At 36.8% G+C, this 23,187-nt stretch overlaps 1 protein-coding gene across 1 annotated transcript; it reads left to right on the forward strand.

Annotated features, from left to right (window-relative positions):
• Positions 1–8,287: 8,287 nt before the first annotated feature.
• On the forward strand, positions 8,288–10,284 carry LOC113282538 (aspartic proteinase PCS1-like). The gene has a single exon (XM_026531562.1). The coding sequence runs from the start codon at positions 8,424–8,426 to the stop codon at positions 9,975–9,977; it is 1,554 nt and encodes a 517-aa protein (XP_026387347.1). The 5' UTR covers positions 8,288–8,423; the 3' UTR covers positions 9,978–10,284.
• The last annotated feature ends 12,903 nt before the right edge of the window (positions 10,285–23,187 follow it).

Raw genomic sequence — 23,187 nt, forward strand, 5'->3', positions numbered from 1 at the left:
ACTATTCATGGTCGCTGCCATGTACCCGACCATGTTGGCTGTCCGCTGCCAACCCGATGTTCAGCCATGTTGACTGAACATTGTCAATGTATTGGCCAAGGGACAATGTTCCTTTTCCTATACAGCGGTAGCTTCGGATGAAGCTTCATCTCAGGCCATGGCGCATCCTTTAGCATGCGCCATGCTAAAAACACGGGGTGTTACTTTATTCACCCCTTTAAAGAATTTCGTCCCCGAAATTCAAAACAAAAACTATTGTGGACAATCTCTTCGGTTTGGATTTCCTGAGCAAAAGTCTCATACCAGGTGCTCAGAAATCACAGGTCAGTTCTAATGTCCGGCCATGACGGATGAACATTTCCTGAGCCAAGTCCCGTGAAGGGCCGTGATGGATGTACTTCCGTCTTTGGCCCATAGACCACTCCAATGTCCAGCCATGATGATTGTACATCTCTAAGGCTATCTTACTTTGTGCATAGTCTGTATATGCACCTTCAACCAAGTACCCCTCCCTATATATGTTAACTTAACATTTTTACAACTTTGATTAGGGGAGGAAAAATCATTCATCAACTCCCCACTTTTACTATTCATGGTCGTTGCCATGTACCCGACCATGTTGGTTGTCCGCTGCCAACCCGATGTCCATGCATGTTGACTGAACATTGTCAACATATTGGCCAAGGGCCAATGTTCCTTTTCCTACGCAACAGAAGCTTTGGATGAAGCTTCATCTCAGTCCATGGCGTATCTTTTAGCATGCTCCATGCTAAAAACACGGGGTGTTACACACCACCACCACCACTACTGGTTGGATAAAATGTAATACTGATGGTACATTTGGTGATTTAACTGGGAACAATGATGCAGGCTATGTGATGAGAGATTTTTCGAGAACAACTTTCATTTGTTCCTCTATGGTTTTCGAAGTTAACTCTGTTGAAGAAGCTGGAGCCAAAGCTATTGGGAAGTTTTGAAGAAAGATTTGGAGCAAAAGTTGACTCATATCATCATTGAAAGTGATGCTAAGGATCACATCGACCAATTTTCCTCTGGTGTGTTTGATGGGGATTCTAGAAAGGATCGATGTTATTTTTAAGGATATTCAATATTTTTCTTCCAGTTTGGTTGCATGTTTATTTACTTTCCAACCTCGTTTTTGTAATTCTATTGTTTATGAGCTTACTTAATGGGATAAAACAAACAATTCCTCTATGCACTGGTTTGTTCCTCCAATCTAACTCTTTCCAATTGTTGAGGGGGATCATTAAACAATTCAGCCATCCATACACTTACTTCTGGTGGTGTTGCACCAGCTAACGCCGATACTTTGGTTGGTTTGCAGAGAAAACATCCACATGCCAGACCACCGGTAATCCCCTCCATTCCCCTCACCCAATCTGCACTTACTGCTACTCATGATTTAGTTTTGGAGAGGATTAGAAGCTTCCCAAAGGGTGCTTCTTGTGGAAGAGATGGTTTGCACGCTCAACATCTGATTAACGCACTTAGTGGTGATGCAGCGGCTATGGTAGACGAGTTGGTATCCTCTATAACAGAAATTGTGGATATTTGGTTGGCTGGTAATTGCCCACCTGAGTTGGGAGTGTTCATTGCGTCTGCACCAGTCACACCTTTGTTAAAACCAGGTGGAGGTTTACGCCCTATAGCAGTAGGCATTGTTTGGAGAAGATTGGTATCTAAAGTCGCAGCCACTCATGTGGGGAAATAAATGGAAGCCTATTTAAGCGGCTATCAGTTTGGTGTTGGTGTGCAGTATGGTGGTGAATATATTATTCACTCGTCTAATCGTTTGTTATAAGTGTATGGCGAGACTGATTCGCGTACGATGCTAATGGTGGATTTCTCTAATGCTTTTAACCTAATCGACAGGTCTGCTATGCTCAAGGAAGTTAGATTACATTTCCCCTCTATTGCTTATCGGGTGGAGTTTTTCTATTCCAATCCTGCGCATCTTTATTATTTGGATCATACTTTATTCTCTGCGCAGGGTGTACAGAGAATGTACTTTGGAGCTTATTGAGTCCCCTCCTATTTTCTCTAACACTCCACCCACTTGTTCGAAAAATTGCTGAGCAATGTACTTTGGAGATTCGGGCCTGGTATCTTGACGACGGAACACTGATTGGTGATACTATGATGGTCTCGAAAGCCCTACAAATAAATCAACAACAGGGTCCTTCTCTAGGTTTGCACCTCAATATATCTAAGACGGAGATTTATTGGCCTGTGGTTGACGCTAGGGGTTTAGCTCCAGGGGTGTTTCTTGATGGGATTAGCAAGCCAGCGAAAGGTGTGAAGTTACTTGGTGGCCCGGTTAGTTCAGATCTACAATTTTGCAAGGATTTGGTTGTTAGTAGGGTGCATAAGACTTTGGGTATTAAGAAGCTTAAGGATCTGCAGTGTGAGCTTTTACTCCTACGAAACTGCAGTGGAGTCTCCAGACTCTACTTTTCTATGCGCACGACTAAGCCTGAATACTTGTTTGATGCTCAACTTTTGTATGATGAGAACTTGTTCGAATACTTACGACAACTTCTTATAGGTGATGGGCCTGGCTTTGGTTGCTTCAACAGAGAATAGTTACTCTTCCTATCAAACACGGGGGGATGGGAGTTTACACCATGAAAGACACGATGCAATACTGTTATATGGCATATTGTACACAGAAAATTTCTCAGCAGCGTAATATCTTGCGGCACTCCTATGTGGATGGTTTGATCCCCAGTCTTGGACGTGCGTTTAGTGCTTATAACCAGGTATGTGGTATTGTAGACTCACCGCTTAGCATTAATGATATCGCCCCCCTTTCTATGAGCTCTTTGACGATTAAATACTTTGATGCTGTGATGAAGAAAATTCCCACTAGCTTTGTTATGTCTGCACGCGATACGGTTTTACTGCAATACAACAAGACTAAGCACGCTCAAGACTATTTGTTGGTTGTACCCATTGATGGACTGATAGACACATTTTTGTGTCTGAATTGTCCTCAATGGTGGTATTTTTGGAACTCGATTTTTGTACTAATATTGTGTTTTTATGTATTTTTAGGTATTTTTGGAAATAAACATTTTCAGAAAAAGTTGCTCGAAAAGTGCTATTTGGACCCCCAGAGAAAATTACTAAAGGCACCCTCATTCTGGATAAAGGCACCCCAGGCATCCCAGATGTTAAAGGCGACCATATTTTGGATTGGGGCACTTCATCCTATACATTTCAAATTCGAGTTTTTGGCGGGAAAATGGAGCAGTGAACTGCCAGAGTTTAGAATCAAGAATTTGACGTGATTTCATGAGACTCAGTGGCTGGGAATTGTTGGGATGATGTGACTGGTCTTAACAGGCCTGGTATGGCTTATTTTGTCGGATAGAATTGGCTAGATTCCCGCGTTGAAGAAATCAGGGGATCTCGGGTTTGGTTAGTCCATTCCGAGTTTTGAGTATATGATCAAGTGATTTTCGTGTGACTGATGCGTGTTTGACACTTCTGGATGATGACTGGATGTATTTGGAGTATTTTTACACGAATCATACAGCTGCAGACGCATGAAGAGGCGAGAAAGGAAAGAAAATTGTCCGAGATTATTTTTATTTACTGCCGAGCTATGGAAAGATTTTCCGGAGTAATGAGCGAATATTCTTGTCTCTGTGGGGTATATATAGGCTGCTGGGATTACATGGAAGGGGGATGGAGAGTTAGGGGACGAAAAAGGGTGAGAAATAGAGTTGCAGAGCTTGTCTCTGCTGCTGCCATTGAAGAAGAGAACGAAGAACATAAGACCCTAAAGAATTGTCGTTCATCTACAGTGACAACGACACAACACTGGAGGGTCGTAGTGCTACAGTGACAGTCACAGTTATCATTTATCGTTCTCTGTAACAGTTTGGTTTCTAACAATTTTATTTGTTACAAACCCGGTTTTAATCATTTTCTCTCATTTTCATCATTTGTAAACACCTTTTTGAGAAATAAATTATCCTTTGAGCGTGTCTACAATATGAGGAGCTAAAACCCAACATTGGGACAACGGAGGAAGATGGATTTCACCATTGGGGTAACTTAATTCATTGTTTATTTACTATTTGCTTTGATTTTTAATGAATTATGATTTCTATTAATTACTCGTGACTTTGTTTGATGGAGCATGCTTAGTTCTAGGTAATTTTGATGCGCCATGCTTATGACCTACGCGTAACATTTTATGAAATCTACTTTGGCAAAGAATAGAGTTGGTATTTCCTTTGTGTGGAGCTATAAATGTCTACAATTAATTTCTGAACCCCATGAACATGAAAAACAGTGAAATCCTGAGTCCCAATAAATTCTTCATCCCGTGACATTTTTTTGTATATATTTTTCTTTTATTTTAATTTATTAATTCTTAAAATCAATCTCATCAAGTCCGAGTGAACGACAACTCTATTTACCACTATAAAAATTCGATCATGGACTGAACTAACATATTGGGCCTAGGCAGTTTCGATCGGTAGTGCGTTATAGATTGGGTATCCCCCTTTTTATGGAGGGTGATGTATGTTCTGCATGTGGATGGGAGATGGATATTTATGGGGATCATGTTGTACACTGTACTAAAGGGATAGGTCTCAAATTACGTCATGACCTTATTCGTGACACCTTTGCTGATATGTGTTATCGTGCAGGAGTCCCAGCAAGGAAAGAAGTAGGTTTAGGGCTATATCCGATGATGGCTTGGCGTTGAGACCAGCTGATATGGCGTTGCGAGACTCCCATCCAATTCTTGTAAACTTCTTTTTGTTGATGATGAGTAATAAATAGGGAAAATAATCGTTTGGTCTTTTTTTAGGTGGTCCCATGTTTGTTAGGTAAACGCCTTTACTGTTTGGTCCATAATTATTTAAAAATATTAAATGGTCCAAAGTACTCTTCCGTGTTAATTTCGACTTATTTTTTTGTAGCAGTTCATTCGTCAAAATGAACTCCTGTTAATTTTTACTTATTTTTTCAGAAATCACCTACATAAACCAGAGTTCATTCCAGAAATGAACTCCATATAAAAACCTAAAAAAACCAGAGTTCATTCCAGAAATGAACTCCATACAAAAACCTAAAAAAACATAGTTCATTCTAGAAATGAACTCCATATAAAAACCTAAAATAACCAGAGTTCATTCCAGAAATGAACTCCATATAAAAACCTAAAATAACCAAAGTTCATTCCAGAAATGAACTCCATATAAAAACCTAAAATAAATAGTTCATTCCAGAAATGAACTCCATATAAAAACGTAAAAAAACAGAGTTCATTTCTAGAATGAACTGCAGCATCATCATCTTCATCATCTTCGTCGTCTTCAACAGCAGCAGAAATAAATTCTTCGTCATCTTCAACAACAACAACAACAACAATGAACTTCATCAAAATCATCGTCGTCATTCATCTTCAACAACAGCAGCAACAAAACCGACGAAAAAACACACAAATCTTCATCTTCTTCGTCGTCATCATCATCATCTTCAACATGAGTTCATCTTCGATTTTCATAATCAAATCAAGATTTTCGTACTCAAAAATCAAAATCTTTGTAATCAAAAAATAAATGGGTCTCTATAATCAAATCAAATCAATCTTTAAAAATAAATCTTCATCTTTAATCTTCAACAGTAGCAGCAGAAAGAAAAAAGAGAAAGAAAAAAGAAGAAAAAAAAAAAGTAGATCTGGAAAAATAGAGGTAAGAGAAAATAAATCTGAAAATTATTCTCTTCTCTCCTAATAATGAGTATATATATAATCTCAATTAAAAGGGTATTTCTGCCACTACCATTTGACAATTACATCATCCATGACGTCATCCCGCGTGGATATTGTCCACCCTAGGACCAAATTATTACTTCTAAGACCAAACAATAATATATATTTTATAAAAGGACCAAGTAGACTAGGTCACCTAGACTAAACTCACTCTAATATATTATTTTTAGGACCACGTGGTATTTCCTACATAAATAATTTTAAAAAAAAAAACAAAAACAAAAAAGGTCCCCCTTGGACATGGATTTTTTAGGTGGTTTGTAAATTTCACACCGCGGACAGCAAATTTTTCAGTTTTAATTTGTAATGGTACAATCATAAGATTATTTATTTACTCTTTGGATAAAGCACAATCATAAGAATGCGGGGTATATTCACAAAGTATATTGCTCTCAAATAGTTTGTTAGACCCCGCTTGGTCGACCTGCTTATCTTAATGCAACACACAAATATGATACTCTTAATTGGCTCCTGACTCCCCCGACAGGAGAGGTTGAACCACCTCTGTAGTTCTTATGACAATGCCTTTACTTTCCAGATATATGCATGCAAGCAACGGTCAGTCAAAACTGTGTCTTCAACTACAGTAGCTGCTGGATCATATAAGAAACGTGAAATTGACGTACGTCTGTCTATGTATATGATATGCGTGCATCTCTCCGTTTAATAGACATATCTTCTTTTTCTATTATCTTAGTTCATTAATGGCTCATCATCATCATGTATCTACAAATAACTATATGACACATGTAGACACTTCCGTGACCAAAATCTATCTTTTGAAAACATCATATAAGTCGACCTTGTGAACCATATTGAATCACGCTTCCTCTGTTTGAACTTTTTCGAGCTTTTTTGCAGCTTCAACTTGCACCGTCTATAGTTTTTGTGGCGTGTTTAAAAAGAGAAAGAAAAGATTATTACGTGTGGTGACTATTTTATCCTTGCTCCTCTCCATAAACAAGGACGGAAGTGACGTTTCGGAGTGCCTATGACAAACTTAATTAATAAAATGGGTCATGCATGCGCAGGGACGGAGCTAGAACTTCAGCTCAGGCACGACACGACAATTATCCCTATGAGGCCCTCAGTAGCTCCTATCCAAGGAATATTGTTTAGTTTGATTGATATGACCAACAAATTGATGGGTCCAACGTTGAGTATCTTAATGGTCAACAGTCGGTTTGCAGTTTAAAGGGAAAGAAATGTATATAGATGTAGATAATCATTAAAATTAGCTTAGTAGTGGTATAAATTAACAACCTCTATTATTGTCGTTCTTCCATCAACAAAAGCATAAAACTGGAATGCAGCACTTCAGCCTATTTATGTATTCAAATAAAATACAAAAGTGGCTTGTGAAAGTGTGAGTCATCCCTATTTTGATTCCGATCCGATTATTCCATCACCATTTTAGGTCCATTAGCAAAATAATATTTCAGAATAATTTTTAGAAAAAAAATAACCTTGAATTTTAAGGAAGCAAAATATATTTTCTTCTAATTTCTGTTTCTGATATCTAAACGTGCAAATCAAAATTCATACCACAAAATATCTGTGCTTCTGATATCTTTAGATGGTATATGTGTCACGGAGAAAAACAAATAGTTTCCTCCAAGTAAAAATGATTACGATGATGGAATATGGATAATCACAGTTGAGGGATCACGATATATTTTACCTAACTGGAAGGTGACGACCGAAAACGTGTTGGCTAAACCTCAATGATCTAACTGACGAAAGGATTAGGATAGCTAGCTGTTTTTCTGCCTTTGTTCTTTAAGTTTGACGCAATATTGCAAGCAACATACTTGTTATGGTTATGCTTTCGATTCACATTCACGTGATTTTTAACTCGATTACGTTCTCATATCCACGAAGCCTACATAAAATATTTAAACTTCAGAATAATCGGGTTTAGAGAGTGGTAAAAATCTTTGTCGTCGCTGACTAATGTGCAGATAATCGGGTTTAAAGAACAAACAAACCACAATAGTGTAGGTACTGTTAGTATATGTCAATGTGAAAAGAAAATTCAAATAAAATACGTACTCCATTTTCTTGGGAAATGGTGATATATTAAAATAAGACACACTGCTATGCTGAGTGCTAACTCATATTGACTCAAGAGTGTGACTCTTCATTTGCACTAAACCACTTAAAAATCAAACTAACACACACCTCTAATCAAAACACAGGTAGGGTAGCTACGGAAAAAGCTTTCAGCAGGGCCAGCAGTGAGCAGACTTGCTAGTCAGTACTCGCTGCTGAGTAGTTAATTTAGATTAGGACAGAGTTTTAATCAAAATCAACTACTCCATCATAAAGCATCACTGATTTAATGTACACGAACGCGAATTTAATTTCTTTAGTGGACCAATCAGTCTGATGATATGATACCCATAAATATCATTCCTTGCTTTTGCTAACTCAGACTATAACTAATCCTTTCAAAATTTGTTTGTTGTTAACGCGTTTTTAATCTCTTTTCCTTTCCGTCCCTTTTGAATAACAGTTGTTTATAAAGCCCCCTACACTCCAGCTAACTTCATAAACCCCTCAACCTCTTTTCTCTCTGTTTCTCATCTTCTTCTAGCTACCTCCGATCATGGCGAATCTCTGTTTTAAACCAATACTAATTGTCTTCTTTCTGTTTCTTTCTTCTTCAGTATCATCTATCTCAACTGATCAATCTTCATCACAGAATAGTACTGATAAACCCTTTCAGAACCATGGCAAAACCAATTCTACTAAATCATCTTCTTCTTCATCATCAGCTCAATCATCGTCATCAAAAAATAGTACTAGTTTTAAATCTAAACCCGTCCAAAACCTTGGGAAAAACAATTCTACATCACCATCTTCTTCAAAAAATTATCTTTCTTTTACTCTGTCTCTAAATAAACGATCTCATGCCTCTTCTGCAACAACAAAAACTAGTACTACTCTTCTACCTTCTCTAGCAGCTTCATCTTCTACTGTAGGAAAAAAGAAACTAATCAAGAAAAACCCATTTCCATACAAATCGTCATTCAAATACACAATGGCTTTAGTAGTTTCATTACCAATCGGAACACCACCACAAACTCAAGAAATGGTTCTTGATACAGGCAGTCAATTATCTTGGATTAAATGTAACAAAAAATTCCCCCCACCACCAAAACCAAAACCAAAACCAAATCCTTCTGCAGCTTTTGATCCATCTCTATCTTCTTCATTCTCGTTACTTCCTTGTAATCACCCACTTTGCAAACCAAGAATTCCAGATTTTTCACTTCCAACTGATTGTGATCAAAATCTTCATTGTCACTACTCTTATTTCTATGCTGATGGGACATTAGCTGAAGGCAATCTCGTCCGTGAGAAAATCTCTCTTTCAAGTTCTCAATCTACACCACCTTTGATCCTCGGTTGTACTCGTGAAACCAGAGATAGTCAAGGTATTCTTGGTATGAATTTAGGAAGGTTGTCATTTGCATCTCAGACTAAAGTTACTAAATTCTCCTACTGTGTTCCTCCACATCATGTTCCGGCAAAAGGGCCGCCTTCCACCGGTATGTTCATTCTCGGAGACAACCCAAACTCCCGTGGGTTTCAATATGTTAACCTTTTGACTTTCGGCCATGCCCAAAGTCAACGCATGCCGAATCTTGACCCAGCTGCTTACACCGTTGGAATGGTAGATGTGAAAATCGGTGGGAGAAAGTTAAACATTCCGAGTTCTGTTTTCCGACCGAGTCCAAATGGAGCGGGTCAAACGATCATTGATTCCGGGTCAGAATACAGTTATCTAGTGGATGAGGCGTACGATAAAATTAAGGAAGAGGTATTAAGATTGGTGGGACCAGGAAAATGGAAGAAAGGGTATGTTTATGAGAACACGTTGGATTTGTGTTTTCATGGTGATGTGATGAAAATCGGACGGTCGATAGGAGATATGGTATTTGTGTTTGATAAAGGAGTAGAGATTGTTGTGAGTAGTGATCGGGTGTTAAGTGATGTAGGTAATGGAGTAGGGTGTTTAGGCATTGGACGGTCAGATATGCTTGGTATTCCAAGCAATATTATAGGGAACTTTCATCAGCAAAATCTATGGGTGGAATTTGATGTTGTTAATCGTAGAGTTGGTTTTGGTAAAGCAGATTGTAGAACATCAGTTTAAAGAGTGTCTGATTGATTGGCTTCTCATCGAGAAAGCAATTTAGATGATGATACTCAATAAGCATTGTTCTGTTATGCTAGTTCAATTTTCTCTGTGGGAGGATTATACAAAGCTGAGATTCCATACATACTGAGACACATTAATTTTCCGTCTGAAGAAGCTGTGGGTGCTAAATAATCGTTGTCCATGCTTAATGCTACCTTAGTATTTTGTTTGTAATATTAGTCAGATAAATACGACGTACTTATGTAAATTCATGTATAGAAAGTAAGATTATGAATAATGAAACTTGCTGATATTATACAAATGCCCGGCGCTGCAAACGTAATAACCCACTGTCTCGTTCAAGGTACTACTAATCCGTGGACCATCTTGGATGCATTGCGGCCACAACACGTTGTAGTAAAATGAACTTGCAATCAATTAAGCTTTTATTATCGACACCGATACTGATTTGGATGGCTGGGGGCCTAAACACCCTTATCAGTTGCCACTTGACTTGGTGCGCTAACTTAAGTATCTCATTATTTGTCATGAGTAGTCTTTAATCAGTTTCATTATTTTTAATCATGTCCCTCTCTCACTCTTGAAAGCAGCCAGAAACTTGATGTTTTAGGGCCCTTGGAAAACCAAATGAGCGCTTATATTTAATTCGATCTTGTTACATAAATGTCCGAAAAAGAAATATGCCATTTTTATTCGATCATTAAATTATTTATTCATATGCGTTTTTTCTTTTCAGTTTAGCAGTGCCGGTGGTTATGTTATTCAGGGATCTATCTGTATGGGTGAGTGAGTGAAGTTTTCCATGACTGATATCTTTTGCAATTATCTAGTCCATGACTACTAATGGAATACCAGTTTATTAGGGAGGGTACGAAAACCCATACGAGATAAATAGAGAATCCTCTATCTTATATGAATTTTTATGTCCAGTAATCCGACACCCTCCGTTAACAATGTTAATCTAGTCGTTCAAGAATGGACAACTTGGGTCTTCGGTTGAAAGTCTAGAAACGCATTTGATCCATTCCACCCTACCCCCATGGATCTGCCACTCCAGTCTCCAAGGGACCACAACCATTCGATGCCACTGCGATTTGCAATGACGCACACAATTATTGAACACAAAGATTCATATGCAGCAGGTAACTAAAGATCCAAGATACGCAAGAATACTTGTAGCAAAACCCATCAACAAATGATTTCCGGTAATGTGTAAGATCCTACGAACAGTGTCACCAGGACCAGCCAAGGGTTTCAGAGATACTGTCCTGCCAGAAGCCAATTTTTCCAAATTTAACTAGATCCCACTCCCACTTGGTCGGATTTGCGTTCACTTTTTCTTCCAAGGATGAAATTTATTTTTGTTCAAAAAGGATACAAAATATCATCTTTTTGCTCGGACTAGAACAGTACCTTAAATGACTCGTGTAAACAGCTCATACACTAATCTTCTTCCAAAGTGGTTCCAAGTCTTCCTTTGTTTGAAATTTTGAAGAAAGAAACACAGACAGCAGTGGGGTTCAATTCAATCTCACTTCTTTCTCTTTTTGCCTACTCCTTCTGTCTCAATTTAGTCATCTTTACCGAAAGTTGACAAGTGTAAGCGTGTTGGCTGTACACATTTAAGCCTTCCTTCTCTTCTAGCTACTTCTAAAGCATCGATACTTATCTCACTTTCAAACCAAGACTGCAACCACAGCACAACATGATTACATGGAATATATAAGAAATGATCATCAATTATTCTTTTTTTTCTTTTTTCATGCATTAAGGTGTTCATATTAATCAGTACTGGAGTTCTTTAATAGATAATCAACCTCTTGTTGTTTCTTTTGGTCCACAGCTGCTTCGTGCAGTAGGTATATTGGTCCACTGAATTTTGGTGCAGTAGGTATATTTGAACAGAAAAAGATAATGCAGTTCTAATGATATAGAGCTATATAGAGTTAGATTCTATTCACTTTTTTTTCTCTGCTTTCTTATGTTGTGTCTTTTTCCTCAAGGTAATCTTTTTTTTTTTTTTTTTTTTTTTTTTGGGAAAGGGAGGAGGGTTTAGGTGTATCATGCGAAGTTTAACGACGTCCCGTATCCAAAATTTAAATGTTCTTGCATCCGAATAAGAATAGAAAATAATATTTTCTATAATAATTACTATTATTTGACAATTAAAAAATACTGAGATTGTTAAATATCAAACATCAACAGACGTCAAGAAACTAGTTGGAATCCTAACTACAGGCTGGGCTCCAACACCCTTCTGAATTGCAATTCTTAATCTGTGAAAAAAGAAATTATATTTCTTAGCACCAATATCAAACCTAGACAAATGATTATGCAGCCTCTTAAGTAAACCCATTGTTTCTTCACCAAGCTCGCCAAACATCGTGAAAGCCATAACCCAGAGCCAAACACTTGTCCAAATATTTTTTATTTGTTCTTTTAAAAAATAAATTAGAATCTATTGAAACTAGAGTCATCTAATACGGAGAGGGACTTGTTAACACTCCAAATACAAGATTTATCTACGGAGAGTTTTTGAACAATACAAAGTGAGGGAATACCATCCCAATTAAGATTACAATAAAAAAGAAAATTATCTTCTTTGCTAAGATGTCAGCTGCAATATTACTAATTTTGTGACAAAATGAGAACCTTGAAGATTATAGCATGATTTAGCTATCTTATCTGCTTCCTCTAAAATAGCTCTATCGCACAGAGATGAATGTTTCTTTCCCATTCAAATTTTAACATTCATAATCACCTTCAATACTGAAATTGTTGAAGGTTTATTCTCTGCAATCCAGGCTGCATCTACGGTTATTTTGTTATTTTGTTTGTCTGGTGCTTTCCAGTGTGCATTTCCCTCCCTAGTTTCCTGCCTGATGCCCTTTTTAAGAAAAATTTCGTAGACCAGAGTTGTAAGTATCTCTGAATTCCCAATGCATTGGTGTTTTTTTTTTTTTCGGAAAAGCCTTTAATGCATATTTCTTTACAAATGAACCATATTTTGGTTAAGGCAAGTTCTACCGATTTTTTTTCCCTTGGCCTTTGCATCCAATTCTTACAGATGTCCGGAAAGTTGGTTGAAGTACTAAACTGAACATGTAAAGGATTTGGTGCTAATGCCCAAACTGTTTTGGCATAAGAACAATGAAAGAACATATGTTATAAAATTCCTTCTTCTTCACAACAAAATGTATGAAGAGGAGTAACATCTTTAACAATCCCATATTATTTAGAATCAGTAGATAAGGCACTTTGCGAGCATTTCAAAGAAGAAAAAAAAAATCCAATTCTTTATGATACTATTGATTTCCACAGATATTTCCAGAAAGAATCATTTAAGGATAAGTTAGAGGAGTTAATTCCTGATTTATTTAGTTTATTGTACATGGATTTTACTGTGAATTCTCTTGAAAAAGTTAAGTTCCATCTTAATTTATCTTTTTTTAATAAAATTCAGATTATGAGAACATGTTAATCTTACAAATTTATGCTCCTACAGATTTAGGAAACAATTATTTAATTGTAAAAACAAATCGTTTTTTATTGACTTGATCAATAAGATTATCTTTAAGTGTTATAGAGTTGTTTGTTGATTTATGGTATATAACTTGCTTCCAAGTCCTGGTATTCAATTATCTTCACAAATTCAGATACTTTTATCATCACCCACTTTCGAAATACGTTTTTGATCAACCAGTTTCAGACCCTTATTTGAGCATTTCCAAATCCAACAACTTGTATTAGATAATAAAATTTAGATTATGAAAACATATTAATCTTACATATTTAGGAAACAATTATTTAATCATAGAAAAAAATCGTTTTTTATTGACTTGATCAATAAGATTATCTTTAAGTGTTATAGAGTTATTTGTTGAGTTATGGTATATAACTTGCTTCCAAGTCCTGGTGTTCAATTATCTTCACAAATTCAGATACTTTTATCATCACCCACTATCGAAATACATTTTTGATCAACCAGTTTCATACACTTATTTGAGCATTTCCAAATCCAAGAGCTTGTATTAGATGATTTGACCCTCATAGCATATTTCTTACCAAAATACTTAGATTTTAATAAGGCTTCCCAGAGTGAGTCGGGTTCATTTATTAATTAATCTCCAAGAAACCTTAGCTAGCATTAACATGTTGACTTTAGGAGTATCCCTAAATGATAGTCAGAAAAGAAGAGGATATCAAGTACACCATCAATTTTTTCGTTCGGAACCTGAATGGACAAGACCTAATACAATCACAAGTATATCAAGGTAAAGACCCTTGAATCAGATTTTATATAAAGTTTTTCTCTTTCTCTTCCACAATCAATATATATATATACCAAAGGTCCGTGCACCTGGTTGTGTAAAAGAGTTCTTGGACGATCTCAAAAATCAATATCCAAGATCAATATAGTTGTATCCGAATTATCACAATCCGAATTCTAATAAGTAAGAAACTTGTAATCTATCTTTCAAGATATGAATTCAACAAGAACAAGAACATGTAACGCTCCAGGGCACGCATGCCATAACTTCCCGCCAGAAAAATGCACGTCTATTTTCCCTTCCAAGCATGCTTAGGAAGCATGTTGCTTTTAACTTAGCTTCCACACTATTCCAACTTACCCTTGTTCTACAAAGGGTATAAAGCCTTAAAGGCTATTTCCGATGCATTTTCACATGCATCACTGGCTTCCGAGTCTTGTCCAGGCATACGACATTCCCTGGACTTGCACATAGGCCATTGCAAGCCTATTGATAGCTTCTCACTTAGATTAGTCCATTGTTGAAAGCATGCACTGATCTTTCTTGTGCCAAAGGTGAAAACGCGGGGGTATAACAACCACACCCAATATTTCGTTCGGAAATCTGTATGGACTAAACTCCAATATAATTCTGAGAGCACCAACTTAAAAGCGAGACTCAATCAAGAAAGATATCAAAGATCTTTATCTCTTTCTCAATACAATAAGTAAATCAACTAGATAGAAATCCGTGAGACTGATTGATATGAGAATAACTCGGATGGTACCAAAGACCAATTTCCGAGTGCCAACCAAGTTCTATCCAACAAACAAGACCAGATTTTTCAAGTGTGATTGAACTATGCGCAACCTATGATATTTCAATTATATAAACAAATATAATACGGAAAATAAAATAACACGGACAATAGAAATTTTGTTAACGAGGAAGCCGCAAATGCAGAAACACCCCGGGATCTAGTCCAGATTTGAATACCACATTGTATTAAGCCGCTACAGACTCTATCCTACTACAAGTTAACTTCTGACTGGAATGTAGTTGAGCCCTAACCAAGTCTCACACCGATTCAGTTACAGTCGCGTTCCTTACGCCTCTTGAATCCCAATAGGACTCTGCGCACGTGATTCTCGTAGCTGATCTCACCCACAACTAAGAGTTGCTACGAACCAAAGTTGAAGACTCATAAACAAATTTGTCTCCCAAAGATATGTCTATTATGGTTTTTTTTCCGTCTTTAGATAAATCAAGGTGAACAGGAATCTCAACTAATAATACGGTATTATACTCCCGAAGAGCAGCCTAGAAATATTAGTCACCTCACAATAACCTAACTGATTAACAGAAGAAGTTATTGCGGAATCACAAGAGTCTAAGACGAAGAACTGTTGTGATCACTTTTTGTATCTTACCTATCGGAGATAAATCTCGAGTAAATCTTAGATAAGATAAAACTCAATACGATAGAACAAGTAATTTCAGAATACACAACTGTAGAGAAAATAGTTGGATCTGGCTTCACGAATCCCAAATGAAGTCTTCAAGCGTTAACCTATTAATGGTTTTGGAAAACCTAGGTTAAAGGAGAATCGACTCTAGTTTGCAACTAGAACACACGAGAGTGTCGGGATTAGGTTTCCCAGATGATAAAGTTCTCCTTTATATAGTCTTTCAAATCAGGGTTGCTTACAATCAAAGCCAAGATAGCTTAGTAAAAAAGCAATTGATATTCACCGTTAGATGAACTCATGATTTTAGATTTAAGCTAAGTCTGCTTAGAAATTAAGCAATCAATCTCCACCGTTAGATGGTATTAGCTTGATACACACAAATGAAATATACCTATATTTAGATATGGATGAACCGTACCCAAACGTGTATACCTTGTTAGCTCAATAATAGTTAATCAAAGTTAGCCATATGAATACTTATAGTTTAGCCACATTCATCTAACACTTCTAGATCAAATATGATGATCAATCAATTATGATAGATAATCAAATGAATATAATTGTGTTTCACTAGAGTTGTTGAAATGTTCACTATCTCATTGATATATATATATATATATGAACCATTTGAAACAAAATAGGTTTGGTTTGTAATTGTACAAAGTACTTATACAAGAACCAATTCATGAACATAATGCCACGGTTTGTAAAACTAGTTCACGTACCTTATTTCATTGAAGTTCCAGGGACTTTAGTCTGCAAACTGAGTTCGTAAATGAACCTGAGTTCATGAACATGTATTTCATACTTACCGATTTTAGAACTTTACCACTGTATTCGCAAACAAAGTACGCGAACAACAGTTCCGGACTTTGGCCTTGCCGTGCCGTTCGCAACCAGAGTACACGAACAACAGTACCAGACTCAGCCTTGTCTAGGCGTTCGCAGACAGAGTACAGAACAACAGCTCCAAACCTTTTTACAGGTAACATAGTTCGCAAATAAGAGTTCCGGGCCTGAACTAGAGCTATACAGTGCACATACAAAGTATACATGATGTGATATATCCAGGCATTGGTAGTCGTTCTAAACTCTCATTTAATCATTGAAACATCCTTAGAAGACAATAGTGGTAATGTTACACATACCACTAGCTTCAAGTAATTTTCAAATGATTAGTCGATCAGTACGAAACTTCCCAAGTTAACATCAAATGATTGCCTCACACAAATCATGTAAGATGTTCAAGGTAATTTTCACATGATCATATGTACTTAATATTTAGTTTCCAAAAAATAAATTGTCTCCAATTAAACTCATCAAGTAGATGATGAACTTTAGATAAAGCTAAAATCTTCCAACACATATTTCGAGAAATATAAACGAGATAAACTCGGCTTGAAATTTCAATTGTGTATAATGTAAAAGTCTATATAGATATACGACTTAGTCTCTTTAGAAGATATAATAGAATAGACTTCTAAGTGATAGATAAGTTTTAGTCTCCACATACCTTTTGTTGTTGAAGTTCCTCCAAGCTCTTCAGTACATCTTCTTCTTCAATTGGTGAACGTCGTGAAGTCTAAAGCTCAACTGCACACTTCTATCCTAATCCGAGACATATCTATAAGTAGATTAGAGATCAAGTATATAGTTTTGATCAACTAAACTTGACAAACAAGCTTGAGATAACAACGCTTGCGAGTTCGACCGAGCAGTGCTCTAACAGTATCCCCATTGTCAATTTTAGTTACAAAACAATCAATACATATGGATTACAAAATAAATAAACTTTGTAGCTTCTGATCCACCATGCTTGATTTTCTTGGCTTTTCAACTTCATTGAATTCTTCGTTACTGTAGTTGCAGGAAATCCTACACTACACCCCTTATATGATTTCATTGATGATCAACTCATTTTTAGGTTTACACTCTTAATTTTATTGATTAATTTTGAATGTTCTTACAAGAAAGATAAAGAAATCTAGAATGAATTCTGCTATGAACTTTCTCTCTCCTATTTACTTGTTTCTTACTCAAAAAAGATCTCTCCCTCCTTTACAACTCGAATGACTATTTATAAGAAAATACATAGTGGATGACAGATAATCTGTCCTTTATTTTCGGATATAGTTTGCGACATTCTCGCAACCTTACGAATGTTAATTTCGCAATCTCTCTAATCTTCGCAAGACTATCACATCTTTATCATGATCCTTGCTGACGTCGTTTCTGAAATTGTTCTGCGACGCTATTGTGCAATACCATTGATAATTTCGCTGAGACATAATTGTTGCGAGATTCTGATCCTACATCTTGCCTCTTCTCATATCTTCTCTGCAAAGTAGAGAATGATGTGAGAAATGCCGCAACTGCTTATCTTTTCATATTCCACATTTATCACACGTATTATCTCTTCCATTTATTTCTTGACACGTCTTCTGTAACCGCTACCTTTCAACCGCTCACGTCTCTTCGTCTTAATGGTGTTTATTTCTTAGAGAAGTAAATTTTCTTTATATACTCTTATCCCCCCTCTTTCAACTTTTCTTTTTACTTTCTCTTCTATTTTTATTCTCTCATCTCTGCAACTCTGTCGTTCTTCTGCAAATTCTGCTGCTGTAATTTTTTCTTCCTTCAATTCTTTTACTTTCTATACATTCCCATACTCTGTATTTAAACATGGCTCCAAGTGGTCATAGATATGAGAAGAATCTACAAGATGTCCAAAAAGATCTTGCTAATAAAGGTCTTTCACTCTCCCCAATTCCTGGTGTGAATGCTAAATCAATTCTTTTTGTCAAGCTTTTCTCCAATCAAAATTGTGATGATCAATCAATCATAATTTCGCTAGGTCAACTTCTCGCAGGTCTCCCTATTCCTCTTTATAACCCAGACATTCCTTTATTTTATGAGATTCTCGCTCATCCGAGATTTTCGCGAGCCATTTTCCAACTAAATGGGGACTGCATCCGTCTGATGCTAGAGTTCGCTAATCGTGGTGCTGGTAGAGGATCTCTTTACTCCACAGAACTTAGAGATCCAAAATTCGCAGACCTAGAGATAGTTGCTGAGAAATACACAGTGGCGAATTTCTTTGAAAACTATGAACTTATCTCCATGAAGAAGGAGAATACTCGCTGGGGCATTCGATTAAGAAGAAAAGATAACATTGATGAAGCCAAAATTCTTATGCAAGGTATTGACTGGCATTCTGGTAAAAATACAACTCCTCGCCAGTCCAAAGACGACAAATGGTGTGTCTTTCCTTTAATGCTAAAGGGTCCCTACATTGCTGGATCAAACATTCTTCCTGCGAATCTCGCTGCATATCAACCTTGGGTCTTCTCCTGGCCCGAGAAAGAGAAAGAGGTATGTTTCTCTCCTTTAACTCATTTTATATTTCTTTATTGATTTTTACTATTCTGTTCGCTCATAGCTATAACTAAAGGATAGTTATAACAGGAATGGGAAATCTAGTACTTTATTAGCTCTTCGCTCATACACAGATGAGGTAAGAAACTTTCTCTTATGACTTTAAATAGTATTGTTACTTCCATGCTTCCATTTCTTATTTCTATCTGTGTGTGAAGGTTATTGCTGAAGTAGAAGAATCTGTTGATGCTGCAAAGATTGGTGATAAAGGTAAAGGTACTCTTCGCAGGGAAAAATCAAGTGGTCCTCCTCCAAAGAAAAAAAAAGTCCATTCTCCTTCTCCTTCAAATGCTCTTCCTAACGAAAGTTCTGAAAATGATAAGGGTGATGAGGATAATGATGATCTTGCTGCACCTGAAGATTCTCCACCTGAATCTTCTATGGCTAAGCTTTCTGGTCTCTTTTCTGATTCTCTACAAGGGATGGGAGATAGCCAATTCGCAAATACCTGCAAAGATTTCGCTACTCTTTGTGATGTCCCTTTACTGGATGGCGATAATTCTCTTCGCGGAGTTTCTAGATCCGTGACTCCCGACTTTTTGCATTCTCTCAATAGTCTGGTATACTTTTATCTTTTTACTTTTTCATTGCTATAACTCAAAATCTCTTTCTATATTAAATTTCTTTTTATTTATTTTCGCAGGCTGGAAAAGCTTCTTTTGTTGTTGCCTCAGATCTGGAGAGAAGACGTGAAAATCTTGAAAAGAAAAATCTTCAATTTCGCAAAAAGAATGAAGAATTGGAAGCTGAAGTTAAAAGTCTTCGCGAGAAAAATAGAAAATTAAAAATTGATTCTTCCTCGTATAAGAATAAAATTTCTAGTCTTCAACAAGCTAATAATTAGCTTTATGGTATGTTACTTTTCTCTTTATTCATTCATCTTGTTGTTATATCTTATTTAAATAATCCTTTTTGCAGACATCTATGGTCTTTCTGATGAAGCCACCCTTCATCGCTCATTTTCTAATGCCTTGGATAATGATACGCTTCTTGAACGTCTTAACAATTCCTTAAATAACTTTTGAAATGATAGAATTTCATTTCTTTATCTAAATGAACTTAGATCGAAATTTCGCCTCTTAGAAATTGATCATAGATCCAGTTTAGGCTTAGCTAACAGATTTAAGCGTCTCCTTATTGATTCCAAAGAGAAAACCAATGAATTAAGAACCAAAATTAGCGGTCTCATAGATGATAAGGATCGTATCTCTGATCAAGGTGCCAAGGCTTTAGCAAAATTCCAAGAGGCTCTTCTTGAAGTTCAACTTGAGCGAGATGAAGCTAGCCGCAAGAATATTGAACTCTGCGAAAGGGAAAATCAAATTCGTTCTCGTCTCCTCATAAGTAGTGAGGATGAATTTGGCTGGGCTGTGAAAATTTTAGATGATGCTAGAAAAGATTTAGGCGTAAATGTTAGTCTCCAAGTTGAACATACAGCCTTGATTAGAGACATGATTTCTGACAGAGAAGCTTGCTAATTGCTGTTCTTTATTAATCTTTTGCTTCTTATGAGTTTTCATCAAATTAATAATTGGTTGCCTTTTGTTCGCAGATTCTGAAAATAAATATCGTGAAAAGATTGAAGAACTTGAAGCTGAAAAGAAGGAACTCGCAAAGAATCTTTCTTTTCGCAACGACAAGTATTCTAGATTGAAGAATCAAATCATAATCACTGTTGAGAATTTTAAGAATGACGCTATGCATTTTCGCAATCAAACCATCCAGATGGTTTGTGATGATCATAATATCCCTCATTCTGACTATCCTTGTCTTTTAGAAGAAATCCCACAGAATACTCCCAGCTTGATTATCTCTGATAGCGAAGCTGATGATGAAGAATCTGATAGTGATGGAAGTTTTGATGGTGATAAAGATTCTGACGCAGATGAAGAAGGAAACAAGTCTGGTGAAGATAATGAGGATTAACCAAGAAATAGTCTTTACTTCTTTCTTTGATTCTTTGTAATACTTGTACACCTATTTCTTCTTTCTATATATTTCTTGCATGAATGAAAACAATTCTTCTTTGCAATACAATTAATCAATACAATTATTAACTTTTGAATTTTTGAGTAAATCTCTCACATGGAGATAAATAACAGTTTCTAATTTCATACATTCCCATACTTGCCTCTGTTATTTAAATCCAAATGAGAGATTTCATATAATTTTTCTTACTGTATAACTTCGCAGCCTCTTGCGAAGTGATTTTTGTTTCTTTTCAAAATATCATTCCTGTGTGGTCTTATTTTTCCTTCTTAATTAAAGGTCTTATTATGCCACCTCTTGTCATTGCGACAAAATCGCAGGACGTCCTTGCATTTTCATGCAAAAACCCATTGATCTTGACTTAACTTTTTCTTTTGTATTATGGCCTCTTTAGGAATGTTGCGATAATATGACAGGCCTAAATATTCTTGCGAAAATAAAGTCCCATGACATTGCCGTCTTGCGACGAAATCGCAGGACGTCTTCGCACTTTCATGTGAAAACCCATTGATCTCGTCTTATCTTTTTCTTTTGTATTATTGCCTCTTCAGGATTGTTGCACAAATATGACAAGCCTTAATATCCTTGCGAATAAAAAGCCTCATGAAATTTGCGTCTTAAGACACTTATCAGCTCCCTAATGGAGGGTGTCGCCCTTATCTCCCCCCTGGTTGCCCCTTCAAGGAGGCGTACTTCTACCATACAAGGTTAGCTCCTCCCATCCAGTCTTAGCAACAACCAGCTGTTTTCGCAGCCTCTTATCCCTTTTTCCTATAGGGCTTATGGTTACGAGACTGCACCCTAAGTGGGGTTTTCTTCAGGCCGAGTGCAGTATAAGCCAAGACTTGTCAAGAATGGCAAGGACGCTTCAAACGCCCCCGGCACCCTTAACTTAACCGTGTACCTCGGCGCCTTCATCAGATTATGCACTCCTTGGGAGAGTCCTTATTACCTTAGTCGCCCAACCTAAGTCGTATGCTTAAGTTAAGAATCCAAGGTGCCTCTCCCGGATGGGCTTCATTGACCCCAAATCTCCATGACTCAGGTTCCGGTGGCGGTGTAGCCTTTCCCTGAGCCATGTAACAGGTACCCCCCTAATATGACGTACTTTAGGTCTTACATTTGCCTCTTGCGAAATTTTATTCGCGAACTAGGGTGTACGCCGTAAAGGTTTGCCTCTTTCTTTTATGTCATTCTTCTCTGATTATTTTCTGTAAATTTCATTATGTCTGCGAGAGTCTCGCAATTCATACTATTGTATCTGAATTTCTCAATCTCAATTTTGTTGTTCAATCAAATGTATTTTGAGAATTTTACTTATTGCGAGATTATCGCAACAACTTAATCAATCATACATTTCTTGTTTTTATTACTTTTGCTCTCCGCTGCTTCTTTATGATTTTCTGCTACTGCTTCCTTGGTAATGGTATGTTCATCCTTTTTATTCTGAGCTAGCATTAGTTTTGCAACATCTCTTCTCCTTTCTTTTCGATTGTATCCACCATCAACTTCTAGCTTCTTTGTACATCCTTGATTTTGTGTCGCCAGTTTTCCTTCTTGTTTGCTCTTCCTTCGCAAGATTCTATCTCAGTTTCGTAACATTTCTTTCCTTCAACCCAATCTCCCCTTATGATTCCTACAGCATTGGGGTGAGGGAATTTGATGCATTGATGGAAAGTTGAAGCTACACCTAGAATCCCATGTAGCCAAGGTCGGCCAATTAATGCATTGTAGGGTGATTCTACATCAACTACACAGAATGAGATTTCAGAAGATATTCCCTTCAATGGAATTTGCATATTAACCTCCCCTTTAGGCTTGTTAGTAGTACCATTAAAACCATATATCTTATATGTTGAAGGTATAAGATCATCATCTCTTCCACCTATGGTTTTATAAGTATGATAAAATAAGATGTTCACAGAGCTTCCAGTATCGACTAGGATTCTATTGATTTCCCATGAATCTTCAGCTTCATCATCCTCATCTTCTTTTGGTTTTGGATTAATTTCTAATTTTATTACCAATGGATTGTCATGCACCTCTCCTCCTTCGGGAATT

The sequence above is a fragment of the Papaver somniferum genome, chromosome 5 (assembly GCF_003573695.1).
Source record: "Papaver somniferum cultivar HN1 chromosome 5, ASM357369v1, whole genome shotgun sequence".
Taxonomy (NCBI): domain Eukaryota; kingdom Viridiplantae; phylum Streptophyta; class Magnoliopsida; order Ranunculales; family Papaveraceae; genus Papaver; species Papaver somniferum.

Bases quoted from the DNA above. Each gene is read 5' to 3' on its own strand.
- LOC113282538 (XM_026531562.1), top strand. From the start codon at position 8,424: ATGGCGAATCTCTGTTTTAAACCAATACTAATTGTCTTCTTTCTGTTT.